This window comes from Mytilus galloprovincialis, chromosome 4, assembly GCF_965363235.1.
Source record: "Mytilus galloprovincialis chromosome 4, xbMytGall1.hap1.1, whole genome shotgun sequence".
NCBI lineage: Eukaryota > Metazoa > Mollusca > Bivalvia > Mytilida > Mytilidae > Mytilus > Mytilus galloprovincialis.
The window spans coordinates 63,922,821-63,946,052 of NC_134841.1; the positions used below are offsets into that span (position 1 = coordinate 63,922,821).

At 31.0% G+C, this 23,232-nt stretch overlaps 3 protein-coding genes across 3 annotated transcripts in view; 1 reads left to right on the top strand and 2 right to left on the bottom strand.

The window, feature by feature from the left end:
* LOC143073735 (NBAS subunit of NRZ tethering complex-like) overlaps positions 1–3,096 on the bottom strand; it is a 90,340-nt gene extending 87,244 nt beyond the window's left edge. The window contains exons 1-5 of the mRNA XM_076249494.1: positions 3,085–3,096; positions 2,424–2,487; positions 1,713–1,755; positions 1,019–1,099; positions 111–158 (exon numbers count right to left, since the gene is read on the bottom strand). Of these exons, the coding sequence (XP_076105609.1) occupies positions 111–158; positions 1,019–1,099; positions 1,713–1,755; positions 2,424–2,487; positions 3,085–3,096 (248 nt within the window). The remainder of the gene's footprint in view (positions 1–110; positions 159–1,018; positions 1,100–1,712; positions 1,756–2,423; positions 2,488–3,084) is intronic.
* Positions 3,097–5,381: 2,285 nt separating this feature from the next.
* Positions 5,382–11,114, top strand: LOC143073736 (A disintegrin and metalloproteinase with thrombospondin motifs 7-like). The gene is made up of 5 exons (XM_076249495.1): positions 5,382–5,399; positions 6,592–6,762; positions 7,736–7,882; positions 8,458–8,608; positions 8,831–11,114. The coding sequence occupies exons 1-5, from the start codon at positions 5,382–5,384 to the stop codon at positions 8,995–8,997; spliced, it is 654 nt and encodes a 217-aa protein (XP_076105610.1). The 3' UTR covers positions 8,998–11,114.
* Positions 11,115–12,233: 1,119 nt separating this feature from the next.
* Positions 12,234–23,232, bottom strand: part of LOC143072686 (NBAS subunit of NRZ tethering complex-like) — a 167,116-nt gene continuing 156,117 nt past the window's right edge. The window contains exons 51-59 of the mRNA XM_076247758.1: positions 23,004–23,166; positions 20,819–20,961; positions 20,388–20,471; positions 19,857–19,965; positions 18,065–18,151; positions 16,516–16,658; positions 15,779–15,905; positions 13,264–13,392; positions 12,234–12,599 (exon numbers count right to left, since the gene is read on the bottom strand). Coding sequence (XP_076103873.1) covers positions 12,312–12,599; positions 13,264–13,392; positions 15,779–15,905; positions 16,516–16,658; positions 18,065–18,151; positions 19,857–19,965; positions 20,388–20,471; positions 20,819–20,961; positions 23,004–23,166 — 1,273 coding nt within the window. The 3' untranslated portion in view covers positions 12,234–12,311. The remainder of the gene's footprint in view (positions 12,600–13,263; positions 13,393–15,778; positions 15,906–16,515; positions 16,659–18,064; positions 18,152–19,856; positions 19,966–20,387; positions 20,472–20,818; positions 20,962–23,003; positions 23,167–23,232) is intronic.

A 23,232-nucleotide genomic window follows, 5' to 3' on the forward strand; every position in this document is an offset into this window, starting at 1 on the left:
TTGAACAATTTGATTTAATAAAACAAATTGCAATTGGGGCAAAATTTTGAATGAGTTGCAATTGGTGAATAGCAACACTAACAGTCAAGTCACTGTAAACAAATGTGTACCTGATTTCCACACACTGGTCTTGAAGTATTGCAATGTATGTACATTCGCTGTAATGAAAACATTATAATGAAATAAATTATCCTTCATAATATGTAACTGCTTGTAAAATAGGTTTCAGCAAAATGTAAATATAGAAGGCATAAGTCCACATCAATGTCTTGTTCATCATAATTGATATTTCTATTTTGTTTTGTTTTTTTGCTCAACATGTTTTCTGAAGATGTTTTTTTTTCTAGGCCTTTTATACCCAACTTTATATTTGTTTTTCGTTCATTTTTATTTTTTTTTACATAAATAAGGCCGTTAGTTTTCTTGTTTGAATTGTTTTACATTGTCTTATCGGGGCCTTTTATAGCAGACTATGCGGTATAGCCTTTGCTCATTGTTGAAGGCCGTACAGTGCCCTATAGTTGTTAATGTCTGTGTCATTTTGTTTTTTTTATGAATAGTTGTCTCATTGGCAATCATACCACATCTTCTTTTTTATAATTTATGGTATTGGTTTTTCTCAATGACAATAATTGTGTATATCCCCTTTATCTGAACTTGATGGATAGTCATGTCATTGGCATTTATACATCTTGTTATTTTTATATTTATTAAAAATTTTAAAATGTGAACCAAATTGACGTTTTCATACAAATTTCGACTCGCAACAATGAGTTAATCAACAATGATAATTTTGTTTGGAAAATTTAAAAGTGCAGATGCCAAACAGTACTAATTGCAGCATCAGAGGGTATATACTATCTGGACATACCAGTGAGTATGCAATATATTTATATAAATTTAATGTGAAAACTGTTAAGACCTAAATATTGAATAACTGAATATGTAAGTCTAGTTGTTTCAAATATAACTTATTTCCTTTATTTGCAAAGTAACATCTGCAAAAGTTATTATTTACCTTGCTATGGCAATATGCCAGTTTATCTGACTGTTTACCAACTTCAGTAAATTTTGTGGCAGGGAACAAGGACTTGCAGAACTACAAACAGAATGTAAAATTATTTGAATAAAATCTCAAATCTCCACACTTCACATACAGAAACATTTGTAAATATTTGAATAACAATTTTTTTAAGTTGCTACTGTAATATGACAAATATTTATCACTCTGAGTGCTCTAGAATTAAGTGTAAGTTCGACTTTATGCAAAAGATCTGAATGATTTGTTCAATACAACTGGAACCACATTTGATGTTTGTCATGAAAGCTGCAAGTTCTAATGTTGTGTAACAATGATAAAAAAAACAACAATTGTTTCAAATATTTTTATGAAAACAATTAACATATAATATAATTTCATACAATTGCATCAATTGAAAGAAATAAATCAATAACATTTTCGTAATCTGTCCTGACATTTTCATTTACATAACTTGTATTATCAATTGGTTATTCAGTACTTTAGTGTGTCTGATTTCCAAATCATTTCCTAAATGGGTATGAAATGTCTAAAACAACCAATATCTATGTCTGTTGGTCTCTTGAGGGGAGTTTTCTCATCGGCAGTCATTACAAACCTTCTTTTTATATTTACATTCAAAAACCTTCATAGTCTATGAACAATTATTTCATACATTACAATACTGACTTACATGATTGGTATTCCAAGAGTTCTCAAAAATGTCCAAATACTTCCTAAAATTGAAATAAGAATATATTAATAATATTTTTCTTTTTGGACATATACAATATTATAATTGTGGAAGACATTTTACATTTGATCTAGAGATCAGCATCCTTAAACAGAGCATCATGAGTTTGTACCCATGATCTTGAATTTTTAATTGAAATAGATATAAGAAGATGTGGTAAGTAATGCTACTTATGTCAAACTTGTAATCTGTCAATTCAAATTTGTTATAATTGCATTCATTTTGTTACCGAAGAAGACAGAATGCAAATCGGGCAATAAGTAAATGGTGCCGATTGCCTTCCCAAATTCAAACAAATTATGAAATATAATGTACTTCACATCAAATAAATCACACTTATTTTGGTAATTTTATATGACAAAATATATCTACTTTATGATAAAGCTTGTATTTATTTGTGATTAATATTATGTGGTTAATTTATTGAGCAAATCCTGTAGTTTTTCAGTCAGACGCTACCAAAATCCATTAATCTCGCAAAGTCTTGTGAAATTCATTCCCCATTAGATATACATGTACTTCTCCTAGCATGAAATAAGGAAAAAATTTCAAACGAACAGCAATTCCTGTTTTTCATCATGACTGTTCCTCATGAAAAACAATGAAAAAAACCTGGAAAACAAGGAGCCTTATACTTTATTATCTATTTACTTTGTGTTACTGATGTTAGTCTGCCCAGTAAAGATACATGGCCTCTATCTCTGGCTCCTCTTGTCTGTAAACAAAAATATCAATACATGTAATTGTTTGTGAAAAGAGCTTGCACCAAAGATATTACAACTAGAGGCTCCCAAAAGCCTGTGTCATACACCTGTAACTACTGTTGCTTTCAAAATCATCAAATATAAAGGTTAAAATCATAATTAATAGTATACAATACCATAATAATGATTGAGGTCAAGTTTGGTTTAATTTGGTCCAGTATTTAAATTAAAAGCAGATCATTCAATTGTACTAGTCTTACAATAGTTACTGAAGACCCCTAATCATTATTCAAGTTAGTTTTCAAGTTGTGACCATTTGAAATTGTCCTTTTTTACAATTTTCCCTTAGACTTCTGAAGTAAACCCCTATGTTCTATTTCTATAGCCATGACGGCCTTGATGGTCATCTGATACATTTTTAATCAAGGTAGCCTATTGAAATTGTTTCTAAGTTATATTCTATTTGGCCCAGTAGATTAAGTGGGGAAAATTTGTGTAAAAGAAAAAGATGACAAAAATTTACTATAAAGGGCAACAACTACCAAAGCCAAGGGTGTGATGACAATTTTGGTTATACATGTAAATATAAACTTTTTTGTAGATTTTACTTTGCTGAACATTATTGCTCAGCTTGGACTGTTAAGTCATACAATATGTTTTCTTCTGCTAGTTCCACGTCGTCTTCTTCGTTCGCCGTATTTACATTTTAAGACACAAAGATCAAAAGAAGTTCCGAAATAAAAATTTTGAAAATCAATAAATGATCAGGATCTGCATGTAGTTCATTAAAAGGATTATGTCAAGAAAAAATATTCGTGGTTTTATTTAATGTATGTGGTCACTTTATGATTGCAATTTAGACCAATTCTCCACCAGGGACCAAAAGGTGTAAAGAAAGTAAAAAGTTTCAAAATCTTGTTGAAATCTAATCGAACAGTTTTCTTAGGTAATTAATTCCTTTGTGCTTATGATTGTGTTGCACAGGTGTAACAATTACGTAATTCTACCACTAACTTCGCCTTCAAACTTTATTAGCCAATTCCCTTGTATGATTCATTTTTAAATCTGCCTATTGATGTATCATTTTCTACACATGTTCTTGATGACAATGTAAATTATTGGTTCATTCTTATATATTGGAGAGTTTTGGATGTGTCTATGGGCCACTCGATATCTCTCGGCCGGAAGTCAGAAGAAAATTCTCAGAACGTCTGGAATGTTTTCGGTCATTTATACAGGTCTTAACAGGTTGTTATCTACGTCTTTGATATGGTCTCTTGATGGCCCTTGACGACGCAATTATATTTGTTTTAAAACGACCACTGTACACTGTGTGTATCTGGGTCAATTTATAACTTGGTATTGTCTGTTGTCTCGATAACATGTAAACTAATTGTGTTTGAAGATTCAACCACGGGATTACTGTGTATTTCATCATAGACTTACGGAAGAGAACTTTCTGGTTATAATATTAATATTAGATCGGAGTTTTCTTATTATACAAAGTATTTTATTCAATCAGAATCAAAGAAATATATACACAATAGATACTGTATTTATGTTTCTGAAGAAACTAACAATGATTGAAATCAGAATATTTTCAGAGTTGCAATTAAGAAATAAGTATTTTATATGACAAGATACTCTGCTTTGGTATTTTTAAATATTCATTTGTATAAAAGAAAATATTAAAATTAAATCTAAAGAAATTCTTGCATCCTACAAAACAAATTGTTTATAAACAATAATCATTATATTTCTACGTTAATTATTTCATACCATTTTAGTATTTAGGTTTTATGAGTAATTATTATTTTTTTTGGTATTGTAATATATCAATAAAACGGAAAGTAAGATAAGTTTATTAAATATTTAAATTTTAAACGGTCGTAAATAAAAAAGTTCTTGTGTGTTTTCAATTCATAAAGCATGATTTTAAATCCTTGCAGGTCACAGCAACTGTAAAAATAATTTACAATAATCACAACAAAATTCAATTACAACCATAATATTGATTATTTTGTAATATATTTGCTATGTAATAATACAATCCAGTTTCTATAACTAATTTATTAACAAGTACATCGTTTGATGGTCAGACTACAGAATTACAACATGTGTATAAGAACTTCAATTGATCTATTTAATTACATGTTTATTTAAGAATGTGCAGACATGTGAGAGTTGCTGATCTGTCAATTATAATTACTGTAACAGATGATACGGTAATAAAGTGAGGTGAACTTTATAATATATTTTAAACTGTTTTAGTATGGATTTAGAAGTCTTTGCTTATATTTTGTATAGTAATATATTCACATAGGGGAATGTTAGAATTTAAAAATAGATTCATTCGATAAATAAAATGTCCATGCGTAAATACTGGACGTTCGTGTTTATTGATATTATATGTATTCAAAAGAATGTGAAAAAAAATACTAACAGGAACGTAAGTTTATTATAGAATTTAATTCAATTTTTGTTTGTTTGTTTTAATAGTTTAACCTTATAGCATCTTCATATTTGTACTATGGTAACGGTTTGAAAATTTTATTCATTGACCTCCTTGTGTTGACCAACAATCCTACACGTCTTGATTGGTTTGATTTATTCACATTATAGATCACATTTCAAAAGCACACTATCGGTTTGCGTTCTCAATTCCGGATAAAATGTCAATGAATCCGGAGTCAAACAATTTAATGTAGGCTGTTTGACATTCGAATTCAACTATTATATTAAGTTATGTGATGACGCAAATGCGTATTCTTTTCCTGAGTATCAGTGAGGTGCTTTCTATTTATTATTTCGTGCGCTAAAATACTACTTGCATGCAATACTTTTAAATTCATTCGTGAAAGCGTATTTTCGTTCTAAATTCAGGACACGGCAGAAAGAGTTTTACATGCGACTTTCAAGCACGGTCATCATTACTAACGGTATTCTGACCTCGAGTTGTTTCTCTTTTGTTCCTTTTTAGCTCACCTTTCCACAATGAAATGTGCTTTTCCATCACTTGGCGTCCGTCGTCGCCCGACCGTCCGTCGTCGATTGATTCCTAGGGTATCTAGAATAAAGTTTGTGTTTTAATTCCCATTTCATCAAAAAACATGGCCGCCATGGCTAAAAATAGAACATAGGGGTAAAATAATAATCATTGATGGAAGATTTAAGCAAAAAATTTAAGGTGAGCGATTCAGGCTCTTGAGAGCCTCTTGTTTGAGTCACGTTCCTATTATAAACTTTGACCTTTTTGAAATGCTAAGGATTGTCTTCCCAAGGAATACATTCCTTAACTTTGAAATGTATTTAACCTTTTAACTTTTTTCATTCGAGCGTCACTGATTCTTTTTTTTTGTAGACGTAACTCGTATCTGGCGTACATCATTTTAATTCTGGTATATTTTTATATCTAAATACCTTCTTATATAAATTGGTTATTTTGAAAGTGCGTAAAGGTATTCATAAACTCCTGAATTAAGAAATTCTTCGGCAAAACTGAGTTTCCCTGTAGAATGTTTGAATTGATTTAAGTAAAATCAGAAAATCCTTAAAATTTGAGATGTTTCATGGGGCGGTTTCATGAGACCAAAATAAGTCTCTTCATAAGAGGTCCGAATCAATTGCATGCCTTAGGTTTCACCGCATACAACATCTACCATAAGTAAAGACAGCTTCAAATACGAGTTGAGAATATAAAGGCATTCATGTAGAAATCAAAATATAGAGATATGATAGATAAAATAAATGCTTCCAGAATTTCCTGATTATATTTGCAAACTGAGTGCACAAATTTATAGTGCGATAGGTTTGTGCGATTTGCATAAGTCATTCGGTTAGTAGAAATTAGGATTTGCCAAAGGGTTATAATCGGAAAAATTATGTACATTCCAAAGTATTAAATAAAATAGTCGAGCTTTAAAATAATTTTTCAAATAGAAGCTGTAAATATATACTTTCAACTTGCTTCTTCTATTCACAGTCAATTATTTCAATTCAAAAGCAAACACAAATTCAGCAACAATCTCTTGGTGACCCGGCAGTCAGCGGTCTTAGGTTCATGTATTGCTTTTCTTTTTTATAAAGAAATCACCTTGTTTTCTCATATGTTTTAGTGTTCTCGTCTTTGTGGATATGGAATACAAACACGCCAGGTGTGGTGTAAGAATGAGACGTCATGTGATATAAAAGATGAAGAAGATTGTGACATTTTGACCAAACCAACGGCCATCAAATCTTGTATCATAGAGAAATGTAGAGATTGGAAAACTTCACCATGGAATCAGGTTAGCATTTTTGATACTATTATAACAGTCATTAAATATAATGACTTTGTATCTGATAAAAAAAATACAAAATAAGAACAAAGCCTTAAGGTACCAAAAGGACAGTCCAACTCATAAGACATAAACAAATTGGCAACACCATAATTTTTCTCCTTTTTTTCCGGAGGTCGTGTCAAAATTTTTATATACATTTTTACCGCAAAACAGTAAAATCAGATTGAGGTCCTCGTGGGATCCTATGTAATACGGTAGTACGGGTTGGGGCCTTTACCGTGTATGTATGCTTCGGCAAATTTTACAGGTTGAAAGTAATATATATATTGATATACAGAGATATTAAATAATGATACAAATTAATAAACTAACTTTTTCTTGAACCAGTATTCTTATATTTCATTAAGAAAGAATTTAAACAGGACTGTTTTCTTGGCCGTGCCATGATGAAATAACCAACCCAACCGCGGGTAGGGCACTTTCGCCTACTTCGTGGGAAAGTGAGGTAGGGGTGTTTTTGAACTTCGATCATCCAAGAAATTGTTTATAAAATCCGCAACTACCCTGTCACAATTGTTTTATTTGAACTGCTAATAGCCTATGATATTTTTTCACCAAACGCAGTACCGCGTTTTACATCTTTCTTTGAAGTATAATATATTTATAGAACTTATGAATAAACCGTAAGTCAGTTTATTAGTAATCACGTTGATTCTGTTAAACTTATTGTTTTATATATAGTTCTTTGAATGTTAAAACAGATGCAATGCGACGACATTAATATTCGTCTTCTCTTCAGATACTTAAAATACAATACAGTTATCTCCTAAATATAATCAATCTTTAATGTAACTGATGCATATTGTATTATTTCAAGCATACTCATTGCTCTTTTAAATCTTGTAAAATATCTTTAACATGTAAAGCCAAAATTTGCTAAGTCAACTATAGTTCTAATAATTATTCTGTATCCTTTTAGTGCTCTTCTACTTGTGGCTATGCTGTACAGAAGAGAACTGTAACCTGTCCAGATAAACATCAGTGTGATCCGGATCAAAGACCAACAGACCTACAAAACTGTAAAGTGCCAGCATGCCTTGCATGGATCCAAGGCCAGTGGAGCAAGGTAAAATATCAAACAATTATTACAGCTTTCAATAATGAACATGAATATATTGAGAGTTCAGGTAAAATTTGGAGCTATCAAAAAAAGTGTTGAAAAACATATATACGGTATATCACCATGGCGAAAAGAAAAAGACAAACATACCTACCTCTTATATTATTAGACAAATTATCTCCCTTTAAATGATTAGACAGAATATTATCTCCCTTTACATAACTGGTAAGAAATATTTTAATTGTGGTAAGCCTATGTTTTTTATGTTCACCAATAATAGAATGTGTCCACGGGACATAGATGATGCCCCTGCTTTCAAATAAAGTTATTAGGAGGCATAATTCCAGAATGGTAAAAGTGACACCGGCCAAACTTGATCTGAGTTTTGTGGTAATAATCATTTTGTACAAGTTTTTTATTAGATTTGGTTGAGGTAAACTAAAGTTAGAGGACAGAATTTTGGGATGTACGCACAGACTGAGGGAAAAGCATAAACCTTAAACCTCTCAGCTATAACAGGGTCATAAAAACACATTTACTTGAAATTGGGCCCATTTTATCGGAGTTATTTTTATTTTCAGTGTTCACAAACATGTAATGGTGGTCAGCAGATACGGTTGGTTGAATGTGTGAATATGACATCACAAAGAATTGCTGTTGGTTGTCCAGAACCTCTAAAACCAGCAGAATCTCAAGACTGTAATACAGATGCCTGTCCTAATCAAGATAGAGGTACTAATTTATTACTGGATATCTGCTTAAATCATTCAATACACCAAAACATAAAAACAGTCAAAAGATATAAAAGATAGTTTCAGTGATTGTATTATGACAAAAAAAATGATTTTAAGATAATGCTTCTTGAATAGCTGTATTGATAAAATAACCAATTCCTGTAAATAAAGGTAGTAAAAATAACTACAAGTTAGTATACATGTTTTTATTATCTTTCAGAGCTAAAGAAACACACTTGTGACAGTAATGTAATGAGTTATAAAGTATGTCGTGCTTTGCGGCGTATGGGACATTGTAACAAAATGTTCGTCAAGGTCAAATGTTGCAAAACCTGTGAAGAAAGAAAATGGAGAGAAAATCGTCCAAAAGGTGACCTAGAGAGATGATACCGGTGAACTTTTATTTGTCCATCATAAAAAGGCAACAGTACAGGGGACGTTACGCTTAGGGGATTGTACTGGTTTTTATAGTGATATATCATGAACTGTGAGGAAAGCTTTAGCCCTTGTAGAGAGTAAATTATAGAAATGTTTGCTTAATAATGTAAGCCATTTATACTCTTTTAACAAAGCAGGCTTGTTTACTGTAAGTTCATTGTATGGCAAATTATTTGTCAAGCTGTATTTTTCTTGTGATGAAAAGGTGTAAAATTGTCATGGTGATATTGCTTGTTTGAAACGAAAATAATATTCGAATATGTTGGATCCATTGGGCATTACCGGTAGTAATAAGTATGATATTGTTGAACCGATAGTACAACAATAACAGTTATTAAAAACAAAAAATAAGTGATAATTCAATGTTTTACATACACCAAATATTCTTATGTATATAAAACTAAATTAGTATTCGAGTATATGTTAAGAATTACCGATATTTATATGATCATCACAAAAGTTTCCAAAATTAAACTGTTGAATGAAATTGAATTATTCAGGATAAGAAAGTGACATGTCTTCTAAATCACAAATTCTCCATGTATTGAATAAAAATTATATTATAATCATAAAAAAAAAGCTGGCTTTAATATATTAATTCTTTTAAAACATTAAACGTCATAACAAATAGCTAAGGTTTATGCAAGGATCCAGGAATTCTGTTGAAAGTGTGTGTTTTGGCATATACAATTTTCTATTGGGGATAGCATTATTCAAACTTTGTCCTATATGCCCCATGCCAAAGGTATTCCTTTATCACTTGTAGAGCAAGAGCGGGTTAACCTTCTTGAGCACCATTTTCGTCCATTTTTAGAAGGGTCTAGTCTCATCTTGTTTCATCAGACGTTTTTGTGGACTTTGTAAGTCCTTTGGTCATTGTCATGTTTGTAATTCATTGACATCATTAATTGTTCCATTTATAAAAAAAAAATTGTTACCTAAAGGTATAATTATGACCTTTGCACCTCTTTGACACAGATCAGTATTGAGTGTGTCTGAATAAGAAGAAGTAATACATATATTGTTAATAATAATTTATAGATTACAATGAGATTTTGTTGAAGAGTTGCAGGATTAGATTTTTTTATTCCATTTGTAGTGATTTACAACTAAGTCAATCGGTGTTTTTCAGATCAAGAATGACTGAAGATCAAAATGCATCATATTGAATAACATGTTAACAACTAGCCCTTTCCTCCATTGAATTTTTTTTGTTGCATACTTGATTCGCATAAGGATTTTTCAATAAAATGCTAAAAATATGCTTTAAAGTATTAATGCATTGCGAAAAACAAATAATTCATCAAATAAATTAAAGTTGGATATTCCTACGATATTCCTTTTCATATTGGATACAAATTTTATTTAGTCAACTGCAGACACTTTGTAGTTAAAGCATTTCAACTGAGGTACTACACAGGCGTCAAAAGGCGTCATGGAGTTAAGGGGGTGGCGTCAAAAGGCGTCCCTATGAAGGAAAGGAAAAAAATAATTCGTAGTAATTGATTGTTACGTACAACAGATATAGGCCAGTCTAATATTTTAAAAGATATTGTTGTAAACAGCAACTGTGTGAAATCATATGAATTATTATAACTGGTGTTTTGACCTAATTTCTTGTGGTTGGTAAAAAGTTCATTATATGAGGGCCCTGAATGAAAACCCCACATTTTTTAATGTGTATATTTTAATTATTGAAAAATTTCTAGTGTCTTTCTATAAATTGTGTCATTTGTACAAGAATCAAAAATGCCAGTTTTAAAGACGAAGTGTACATATTATATTCTAATCCTATTGGAAATACAACAGTATTATGAATCATATACCAGTATGCATTTTTTTAGAAAGCAACCCATGTATTTCAAAATTCAATGGTTGCATCATTCCTATTTCTAACCCTATAATTGTCATAATATATTTACTTGTTTTTTTGTACATTTATACCTCGTGTTAACATACTCGACTCATTATTTTATACAAGCTTGTATTAAGTCAGTGATATGTATCATGTTGTATGCTTCCAAGTGTTCTGTCTTATAAAAAATGAAATAAAAATTTTAATTGATTTTGTTTGCTTTTTGCTTATTACATGCTTACACCTCAATCATCAAAAGAAGTTCTTTTGAGAAATTTAAATAATGCTCATATAACTTACTGAAGCATTTAAAATGCAGAAGTATTAAAATGAATTTTGACTGCAAAAAAAGGTGTATGAAAATTGTACTGAACATTAACCAATAAACCATAAAATGAGACCATATGAACCCTGCAAGACAAAATGTACACCATGCAACCATTCCATACACCAAATATTAACCTATTGCTTATACATTGTAGTATATGTGAAAAAGACATAACCATAAAAAATTGATATTGACTAATGAACCATGAACATAAGGTCAAGTCAGATAAAACCTGCCAGACTGTGGACGACATATACATCTTACAATCTTCCCATACAAAACTGACTAAACAAAAAAAACTGATCATTGACCAATGAACCTTGGAAATGAGGTCAAGGTCAGATGAAACCTGTCGAACAGAGATAAACATGGAACAATCATACCATTAACCAAAGATAGTGTATTGCTTATAGAATTTGAGAAATATAGACAAAATCCACAAAAGTTCACCCAGAACAATGACTGTGGCTGAACAGTCTTTACTCTTATTCCTCAATGCAGAGTACTTAGTGGAGAAGCAACATATTCCAATTTTCAAGTCTTTGGTTTTAACCCGTTGGGTTCCTGCACTCAAGGCAAACAGTTGACCAAGGGACCACTGAGTTGATATATGAATTATGACTTAAGGTACAGGACAAAATAATCAACATTGAATTGAATGTGTCAATGATAATACAACTATACCAAATATCACAGCTTATAATAATGGTTCCCTCTAAAACAGACCTTATCACAAACTTTAACATGTAAACTATGTATGCAAAAGTGTTAAAGTGAATAAACCATGGGCTTAAAAATCTCTATGGAAATGAGATGTGCCAATACCTATTTAACAACATACCATGTTTGTTTTTGTTGCACTTTAGTGTTTCTATTGTTCCATTGTTTTCCTCTAATAGTTGATGTGTTTCTCTCAGTTTTAGTTTGTAACTTGGATTTGTTTTCTCTCAATCAGTATGAGGAGGTATACTACTGTTGCCTTATTTAAATGACTAAACATAATAATTTTGGTATTTTTTACAGACAATTTTAAACAGAACAATCTTGAGCACTTTTATTTATCATACACTTAATACAACATTAATGTTTGAGCCATTTCCCTACAGCTCCCAAAGCAGAACCAAAAGTCTGAAGCATTGAATGTGCTGATCTAGACTGCAACAATAAAGAACCAGCCTCTGCTTTGAATCCATTGTCATTCAGCTGATTGGCTACTGTTTTCAATAACATATAGTCATGTGATTGTCCCTCCACATTCTGATTGGCTAACAGATAACCAATCACAGGTTTGTAATAGACTGTATAAACAATTTGTGGCAGAAGACTTCTCTTTAACAGGAGATCAAACAACTCTTCATCATCTTTTGCCTTAAATAAAACAAACATATGAAATAAAAATAACACATGAATTTAGCCAAATAAAATGCTAACTGTGTATACTTGTTTCCTTATGTGTATGGCTATCTTCTTTGTTTGATATCATAAGGATGCTCTAAATGATACCATTACCAAAAAATTGTCGAATTTATTTTTTTACCTGTGATTTGTAATAGTAAGCTGTTTGAAAATGTTTGAGATGAATAAATAGCAGAAGATTTAAAATTTCCAAGTCAACTAAAGAAGTTCTCCAAATCCAGTTGATTATTTATGTTTTTGTCATCTTTGAGTTTTTAATTGCAGACGTTGTAAAGGCATATGATAAAATATGATAAAATAAGCTTTGAATCTCACTTGTTTACAATGACTCCATAAATCAGGATATGAAATTGTGATAGGAGGAATGACCACTTTTGATTGGCTTAGTATCTCTGATCATGATCTTAGGAAAAGTCAAATTCAGGAGCTACAGTGTTTGTGTAGATTTTAACAAAATCATGTTTCAGCACTATTTTCATAATCACTATGCTGCACAAAGGACAGAGTCAAATTTGTGTAATGCACACCTAAATCTTGATAATTGATAAGTATGAATCCTTTTTTCCAGTTATAATTTATTTTTTACAAGTGCTATATAAAAATAAAAACATCATACCTCATCAAGAGCTGCCAGCTCTGTGACAGCAGCAGACAACATGTCTTTATGTGTAGACAATAAAACAAATTTCACTCCTTCTATTGTGTATTTTTTCTCTATCATCTTGTTATACACATGTCTTACACACTGAAAAAGTATAAAACATGTTTAAATTTTTCATTTTATGGAAGCTAAAAGTCACTTGATTAATCAATCCTGTACTTTTTACAACACTTAAATAAACAGCTGCGCCATGAGCGCATGATACGCCCGTCGTCTTGCGTGAAAGTTTTATGCAATAATCATAAATAGTTTCTGAGAAAGTTTTAAGCAATAACCATATATTGTTTTTGAGATACGGAGGGACATATGAACCCCCCCCCCCCTTCCTCTTTTTTTTCTTCAAAAAAACTAAATATCTCTAAAATAAAAATTTTGAATCAAAACCAAAAAGTATACAGATTTTTAGATTAATATAACAAAGAAGTGTGTAAAGTTTTAAGCAATAATCATAATTTGTTTTTGAGATACGGCGCAACATGTAAAAAAACCCTCCCCTTTTTTACAAAATACTAAATAACTGAAAAATAAAATTTTTAATCATCACCAAAAAGTATACAGATGTTTAGATTAATATAACAAAGAAGTGTGTAAAGTTTTAAGCAACAAGTGAAACTGCGAGCTACTGCTCACTGATGATACCCCCGCCGCAAGTGGATAATATTAATAGTGTAAAATTATGCAAGCGTTCGGTAAACAGGAAGTTGTCAAGTGATGAATCTGAAAACGCATCACACAGTAAAGCTGACTTATATAAATCCTGAAACCAAATTTCAGAAATCCTTGTAATGTAGTTCCTGAGAAAAATGTGACGAAAATTTTCAACTTGGCTATCATGTGTAAAATCATACAAGTGTTCGGTAAACAGGAAGTTGTCAAGTGATCAATCTGAAAACGCATCACACGGTATAGCTGACTTAGATAAACCCTGAAACCAAATTTCAGAAATCCTTGTATTGTAGTTCCTGAGAAAAATGCGACGAAAAATATTCATGGGACGGACGGACTGACGGACTGACGGAAGGACAGACAGAGGTAAAACAGTATACCCCCCTTTTTTAAAGCGGGTGTATAATAATCATACATCGTTTTTGAGATACGGCTTGACATGAAAAAACCCCCTCCCCCTTTTTTACAAAATACTGAATAACTTAAAATGAAATTTTGAATCATCACCAAAAAGTATACAGATCTTAAGATTAATATAACTAAGAATTGTGTAAAGTTTTAAGCAATAATCAAAAATCGTTTTTGATATATGGTGTGGCATGTGAAAAAAAACCCCTGTTTTAGTTACAAAGTGCTGTAACTCAAAAAGTTTTAATCTTATTTTCACCAAAAAGTATACAGATCATTTGACCATCATAAGAAACACCTAAATAAGTTTCATGAAATTTTGATAAGTCGTTCTCAAGTTACGGTGCGACATGTTTACGCCGGACAGACGGACAGATGGACAGACGGACAGATGGATAGACGGACGGACACCGGACATTTGTATAACATAATACGTCCCGTCAAGATGGACACCGGACATTTGTACAACATAATACATCCTGTCAAAATTTTGACGGGCAGGCGTATAAAAAAAGTCATAAATCTTTTTAATTTCTTTTTTGTAACTCCAAACCTTAGCTATCATCGTATGACAAAAGAATTTACCCACATTCAAATCTCTTAGATATAAGAAGTTACTGGTCAAGGTAAAAAGACCTGGTGCATAAGAAGGGTCAGAGACACCTGCTATGTATGCAAACCTTGGTTAAAATGGCTATTAAGCAACATAGGCTCACATGAACATTTTTTTTTATAAAGGGAGGTAAGACTGTTCATTAAAGTAAAAAAGATGTGACAACAATTAGGTTCTGTATGAACTTTAACAATAAGGATTCCTCATATTGTATAAGCTATAAAAGTTACTGGCATGACAAAATGCTGAGGTATTCTAAATTGGATTACTTTAAATTTATAAATTAATGCGATGTTTTTATTATTGTGAAAAATACGGCAGAGTTGTAAATGCAATAATTTAAATTCACATTTTGAAATATTTTTTATGAATTAAACAGGATTTTTCTCAAATTAAAATCCCATTTACTGTGGATTCATTATTATTCGTTGGATACCAATTTTCGTGGGTTTCATGGGTACAGGTGAACCACAAATTCAAATGTTCAATGAATAGCATATTTCCAATGGGCTTTGTATACAGAGATCGGCAAAACCACGAAATCAAATATCCACGAAAATGCAAGTTTTCAGCAATCCAGGAAAATTGATACCCATGAAGAGATATATACATAGTAAGTCTAAAATGACAAAATCGCAATAATAAATGAACAAAATAATTTCTGAATTTACAGTAATTCAAAACAGATTTTTAGACACTAGCTCTTTATAGAAATATCAGTATAATACAGCAGGATAGTCTTTTGAAACAGATTTTTCAAGACTTCTTAACTTAAACACATACCTTAATACCCAGACTGACAGTATCACAAATACTTCTATACTTTGTAACCACCAATGATACTGTCTTAGAATCTGAGGTATCTATCATAGCACAAAATATGTTTACCCAAACATTTTGTTCATGGTCACTGAAATAAAATATATCAAAGTCAGTTTTGTAATTTTAATTTCATAATTATCAACTTAAACTAATCAACTTTAAAACCGAAGTTGAAAACTGTCAGATACTTTTATTAAAATCATTTCAAAGATAGGTTCATGGTATTGTAATTTGCAGGTGAAATCACAAACGGCAGACATCAGAAACTTGCAATCTTGAAAGCCTTTATCTGATTAAATATCATGATCATTATCATCATTTATATCTGGATCAAAAACATAAAAAAATATTTTTCCAGTCAGAATCCCAAATATATAAAAGTATTAAAACTACATCCTGCACCATTTTGATTGTGTCATATTGGTACAAAAATTACCAGATACTGATTTCCCAAATATTAACCAATCAGGTACTTGAATTACTCTGAACTATCATAAAACTGTCTTGAATCTAGGAAAAACCGTACAAATTCATATTTTGGAAGATTGTTTGTAGTGCATTGTCACAGCGAAGTTGTTACAAAAATGTGCATTTCCCATATCTGAAGAGCATTAATACTAACAAATATACTTGTTTCACACACATTAAGGGTGGAAGTGTAATGGCAGAAATTATTGCATCCATTTAATTGCACTTACCTGCTACTTGTAGCTTTAAGTGGAGGCCATAGTTGTAGTAAGTCACAGATAGCATTAAAATGATTATAATTAGTACTCTTGGACAATAACTGTAAAAACAGCTGGTGTCTTGCCTTGTCTGTATTGATATCACTTTCTTTTAGCTGCAAAATCAAAATAAATAAGTCTATTATAACTTGTGTTGATTTTTTTCGTCAACAATTCATAGTTTCTATGGATTGTTTGTTTCAAAGAAAAACTTGAAAATTAAACTTCCTACTAACTGATCAGTTCCAGTTGCATGGTATCCCAAAATGAAGCATAAAATTGGATGAATTTAACAAAAAGTGCTTTCTTTCAGAAGGATAAATAAATCAGAATCATGAATTGAGTCTATGACAAGTCGCTTCTTTCAGCAAATTAATGCTCTACAACAATGTGGTAGAGATATGATAAACAAGTACATATAAAAAAGAAGATGTGGTATGATTGCCAATGAGATAACTATCCAAAAGAGACAAAAAGACATAGAAATTAACAGCTATAGGTGAACAAACCCCATACCTCATAGTCAGCTCTAAAAGACCTCGAAATCACAAATGTAAAACAATTCAAAAGAGAAAACTAACAACCTACTCAATGTACAAAAAATGAGATAAAAAATATGTATCCTCGTGTATTGTATTTTCAACCTACTAACACATTTTTCCGAATTTCTCTTTTATATGTTTGAACATAGACATGCCTATTATTTTGAAAGTCACTAGTATACTTGTGCATAAAATAATTGTATCTGAAATATATTTCGATCTTTAATTATTATTTTTATTTGAGTCCATTAGAGCTATGGCACCTTTGTTGACAAAAACAAGCGTCTTATGTTTTCGACCTATCTAAAACCGGGTCTAAAGTCGGAAATGACATGTTGTACACATCCGGAATTGGTTATAAATTTGATACCAAAGTTTATATCAAAGTGTGAGAGATGATCAAACTTATGACATAATGAATTAAATGGTTACATATACAACTATAAGATATAAAATATTATTTTGATAACTTTTAGTGGACCAGTTGTACACATTTCAAAATGAGGCACTTTGGGAGCCTTGTATGGTCTTCTATAAATTCATGTTTTTGTTAAATAATTTAGTTAATGCATTGTGAAGTGAGGTTGGTGAGTATTGTCTGTAATTTTCACAGAAAGACTGTTTTTTCTGTGAATAAGAATTAACTGATATTTTATTTTTTCGGTAAAAAGCTGTAAAGAGCATGCATATTTCCGTATTCATATTACCGTTAAGTATTACAACTATAAACCACATGACAGTCAAGTATAGCAGCCGAATATGACGTCACAGGGGCATGCACAGCATACAGGAAGTGAAAGTAGAATTAGGTCAAAAACGTAAGACGGTCGAAAACACAATACTAGACGATAACACAGCAACAAATGACTACCACTGAATTACAGGCTCCTGACTTGGGATAGGCACATACACACAGAATGGGGCAGGGTTAAACTGTTTAAACATTGTAAAACATGCACTTTTAACTCCTTATAACATACCTGTATATCAGACCATGTTGCCTTGACAACAGCCTCAGTTCTGTATAATGTCAACAAAACTAAATCTTCCTCACTTAACTGGAAACTCTAGAAAAAAAAAGGCATTTACAAATTGTTTGGCGAAATTACATGAACATGTACAATGTATGATAATTTTAAAATATCCTACTGAAATATCATTCAAATCTTGTTACTATAAAAAAGCTTCCAAAAAAACTTTCCTATAACTATAGGTGAAGAATTGGTAATGTTCATTTATGAGTATATTTATACATGTATTGGAGAAAAATGATTCTAATTTGCAAAACTTTTGTCTTATCTATTTGTCCTTTTGAACAATATTTTTTTTTGATAAACTACCTTACCGAGAGATCTTTGCATATATAATTACATTAGATGTATGTTTCATTATAATATTTTATTCTGATTGGCTAACTGCACATCACATGTTATTCCGTAAGCAGTTGCATTGCTCAATACAACTTTTCACTCATGATAACACGTGCTCCAACAATAAAGTGCACAGGTGAATTAAATAATAAAATATATAAAATTCGTGTTTTCATGATCATAGCTAAAAAATGTCATTATAAGTATTGAATGCTTCTTTTTGTAACTTTATAGGGTTGTAAAAGCGTTGACCGTGCGTACATTTTTAGAATGAAGCGCTTCCGCGCTTCATACAAAATGTACTTCGGTCAACGCTTTTACACCCCAATAAATTTACAAAAAGAAACATTCAATTCTTAAATAAAAATATTAGCTACTGGACATTAAGGAAGCTATAATCAATCAATATCATTAAAATTCACAGTATACAGAAGCTGTTATTGCGAATCCTATCATAGTTTTCCACAGATTCACCTGCAAGTTACCTGTCCATTTAAACTTTTGTAAGTCCTATTGTCCCATCTAACAAATACAACAGCTATTGTTCTCTGTTTAGTTTATTCAATGGGACCTTTAAATTTCTTGCAAGAGAAATCTATCACTCACTGATTAATTTACCTGAACAAAAAATTGAACTGTCAATGATGGAAATACATGTACAAATAAGTCATTATAAAACTGCATGTGATATTGTATTCATTCAATCAATAACACATTTTCAATTTGTTTGATATAAACGCTGATTTAAAAATTAAAAGTTGATTTCTGATCAAATTTCAACATTTTACCTATTAAAATTTGCTTTTTTTTTAGTCTGTTCATAAGTAAAAACTTGAAATGATAATGTTTAAATAAAGGTCTTCATAAATGTATTCTTTATAACTGAACAACCACAAAAAACATGCAAATTCTTTAAAACATAAATGCATGCAGCAGTTAAAAAAAAATCAGAAATAAACTTTTTATAATTAAATCAGTGCTTATATTGAACAGATTGAAAATATATTATTGATATTGAATAAATACTGTATCACATGCAGTTTATGTGAGTTTATACATGTATTTCAGTGAACAAAGAAGATATTTTTTTGGTCAGGCAAATTAATCAATGAGTGATAGATTTCTCTTGGAAGAAATTTAAAGGTCCCATCAAATAAACTATACAGAGAACAATACCTGTTGTATTTGTTCAATGGGACAATAGAACTTACAAAAGTTTAAATGGACAGGTAACTTGCAGGTGAATCTATGGAAAACTATGATAGGGTTCGCAGTAATTAAAGGTAATAATATGTTCATAAAACAAATACATCTATTTTCATTTCCAATAATGAGTAGTTGCCTGCATCCCCCAAAAAATAATTAAATAACACATTTAACACATCAACGGTTCTAAAATTACCTTTTCCACCATATGTAAGACATCCAGTCTTGGTTGGACTGCTACCCTGTCATCTGAACAAAATGGTCTCAATAAAACCATAACATCTTCTGAGGAAACCAGGTTACCCCTGAAATATATAGAGTAGAGGAAGGTAAAACATGGAACAAAAGTACTTCATACTGGGGATTCATTTTATTTTATGAGTTTTATGAATTTTGTGGATTGAGGATAAGTGTATTTTCAAAGATAGTTGATTTCTTGGGTCTGTTAACTTCTTTAAGAGTAACCAATTTTAATATTTTGTAGAATACTTGGATACTTGATATACCTTAAACCTCAAAATCCATGAAAATTAGTGACCTACTAAAAATAATGAAAACAGTATTCACAATTTCATTGCTAGTTTCCAGTTCTAAATACATTTTTAGATTTTTAAATAAAAAAAAATCTTTATCCTTTAATTTAAAATTTTAATAATCAATAATTTCAAGATTAAAAGGTAAACATGCTTTAACAACAGCCTTTCAATAGTCCAAGTATTAACCTTACCCTTGATTTTGATGCTCTTCAACATTAAGTACAACTTTCTCAAGTCTGACAAGAATCTGTTTTTTGTCCAATTCATCTGGGTCCCTGTAATTAAAAATTACAATTCATAAATAACATTTACCTTACAATTTAAGCACTTGTAGATGTTTTTGTTTGATAGAGTTATTTGGTTGCTGTGTCTAATTGGCATACACCACAGCTGCCATATTGTTTGTGATGTCCCTGGTAACACTAATCTTCGTATAAACTGAATCATCCTCTATGTTGCTTCTGGTGACTGGTGATTATAGACTTATGTAAGTACACCATAAAGGTAAAAATTATCAGCTGTATTTTTGTATGTCTGCAGTGTCCAATGTAACAGGTTTGCTTTATGTGACTAACAGTTTCTTTAATTTTGTGTGTGGCATCAATGGTGATGATATATTTACCTTAGTAATTGTACCATGTGACCAACAGCTTCCTTCAATGCTGTATGTGGTGTCCATGGTGACACTGGAAACACTTCCATAATGTCTTCTATGAGCTCCACAGTATAGCCATTTTCTATCATGTCACAGTATAACTTCTGCATCTAAACATTTCATTCATATTAGACACCACTGGATATTGTTTGTTAAAAGAGCCAACAAGCTCATTGTAAAACTTTGTCATGAAACTATTTATGGATGAGTTAAGGGTCATACTAAGTCAAATATTCAAGAAAATGTACATAACAAGTGAAACTGCGAGCTACTGCTCACTGATGATACCCCCGCTGCAAGTGGACAATATTAATTGTGTAAAAATATGCAAGTGTTCGGTAAACAGGAAGTTGTCGAGTGATGAATCTGAAAACACATCACACGGTATAGCTGACTTATATTAACTCTTATTGTCCATTTGACTTCTATATATTTGCAGAAAAAAATTCTTAAAAATTCATTTTTATAAATTAATATTTGTTTCCTTGATGTATGTTAATATATGATAGATACGAACTCTGACTATTAATTTCATACTTTTTGGTCAATAATTTAAAAAGTTTCCCATTAGGTCTCTATGTTAATTTTATTTTTTGAAGTGTTGATTACCTGGTGGAGTAAGTATAAGTAGTGTAACGGCCTTCAAACCAAAACAAAAACAACATACATGTGCTTTTTATGTTTGTTTATTTGTACCATGTGACTATACCAATTTGAATATTAAAGGACACCAATGAAAATGATCATCACTTTATAGTTTTGATTATTGATTTTGTATCATTATATAAGTTAACTTACAAAACACGAGCTTTTCATGCTTTTAGCATGGAGAGTTGTATAACAATACAAAGAGGCTCTGAAAAGTTTATTAAAAAAGCAGTCCAAAGTTAATATACATTCAGTTATTTATTAATGTCCAAATGCACATCTTGGAGGCAAACAATTTAGGAAAATAAAAAAACAATGTTTTTATAGTTTGGTAAATTCTGTCATAACTCATGTCCATTAACAAAACATATGAAGGTAAACATATAAAACAATATTCATTTTCATATCCATTGCCTATAAAGTACTATTTAACTAGTTTATACTATATCTAATATTTTTTTAAACAGAAACTGGATATTGCAGTTTCCTATCATATATAGAACAATTATTTCAATAACATGACATGGAATCTAAGTTTATTTGATGGTCAGTAGAGGTTATTTTAATATTTAAATATACAAAGTCACATGGTACAAATAAACAAACATTAAAAGCACATGTATGTTGTTTTTGTTTTGGTTGGAAGGCCGTTACACTACTTATACTTACTCCATCAGGTAATCAACACCTCAAAAAATAAAATTAACATAGAGACCTAATGGGAAACGTTTTTAATTATTGACCAAAAATTATGAAATTGATAGTCAGAGTTCGTATACATGTATATCATATATTAACATACATCGAGGAAAAAATTATTAATTTATAAAAATGAATTTTTATGAATTTTTTTTTGCAAATATATAGAAGTCAAATGAACAATAAACCAAATTTCAGAAATCCTTGTATTGTAGTTCCTGAGAAAAATGTGACGAAAAATTTTCAACTTGGATATCATGTGTAAAATCAAACAAGTGTTTGGTAAACAGGAAGTTGTTGAGTGATGAATCTGAAAACAAATCACACGGTATAGCTGACTTATATCAAGCCTGAAACCAAATTTCAGAAATCCTGGTAGTGTAGTTCCTGAGAAAAATGTGACGAAAAATATTCATGGGACGGACGGACTGACTGACAGACTGACGGACTGATGGACTGACGGAAGGACAGACAGAGGGAAAACAGTATACCCCCCTTTTTTTCAAAGCGGGGGTATAAAAAGTAAAATAACAAAAATACACAACTCAGCAGACAATTATAAACAGAAAGTCCCTAAGTAAATGGCAAAAGCTCAAACACATCAAATGAATGGATAACTACGGTCATATTCCTGACTTGGTACAGGCATTTTACATAGAAAATGGTGGATTACACCTAGTTTAATAGCTAGCTAAACCTCTCACTAATATAACAGTTGCATAAAATTCCATTATATTGAATATGATATATGAACAAAACAAACCGACAAAAAAGGCAAAAAATGTCAAAAATAAATCCAACTAACCTGCAAATTATCTCCCTTTGACAAATCAAACTTGGCAGCATACTCCACCAACATATCATCACCAGACATTGACAATGATTTAAAACTTTCACGATTTAAATTTTCTATGTGGTTCAGGTATTGCTGTTGAGTGTTGGCAGCATCCTCCCAACTTATCCTGCATCTAAATATAAAACAACATTATTACAGCATCATTTGAATGAACTTCAGTTTGTGTTGCTCAGTCTTT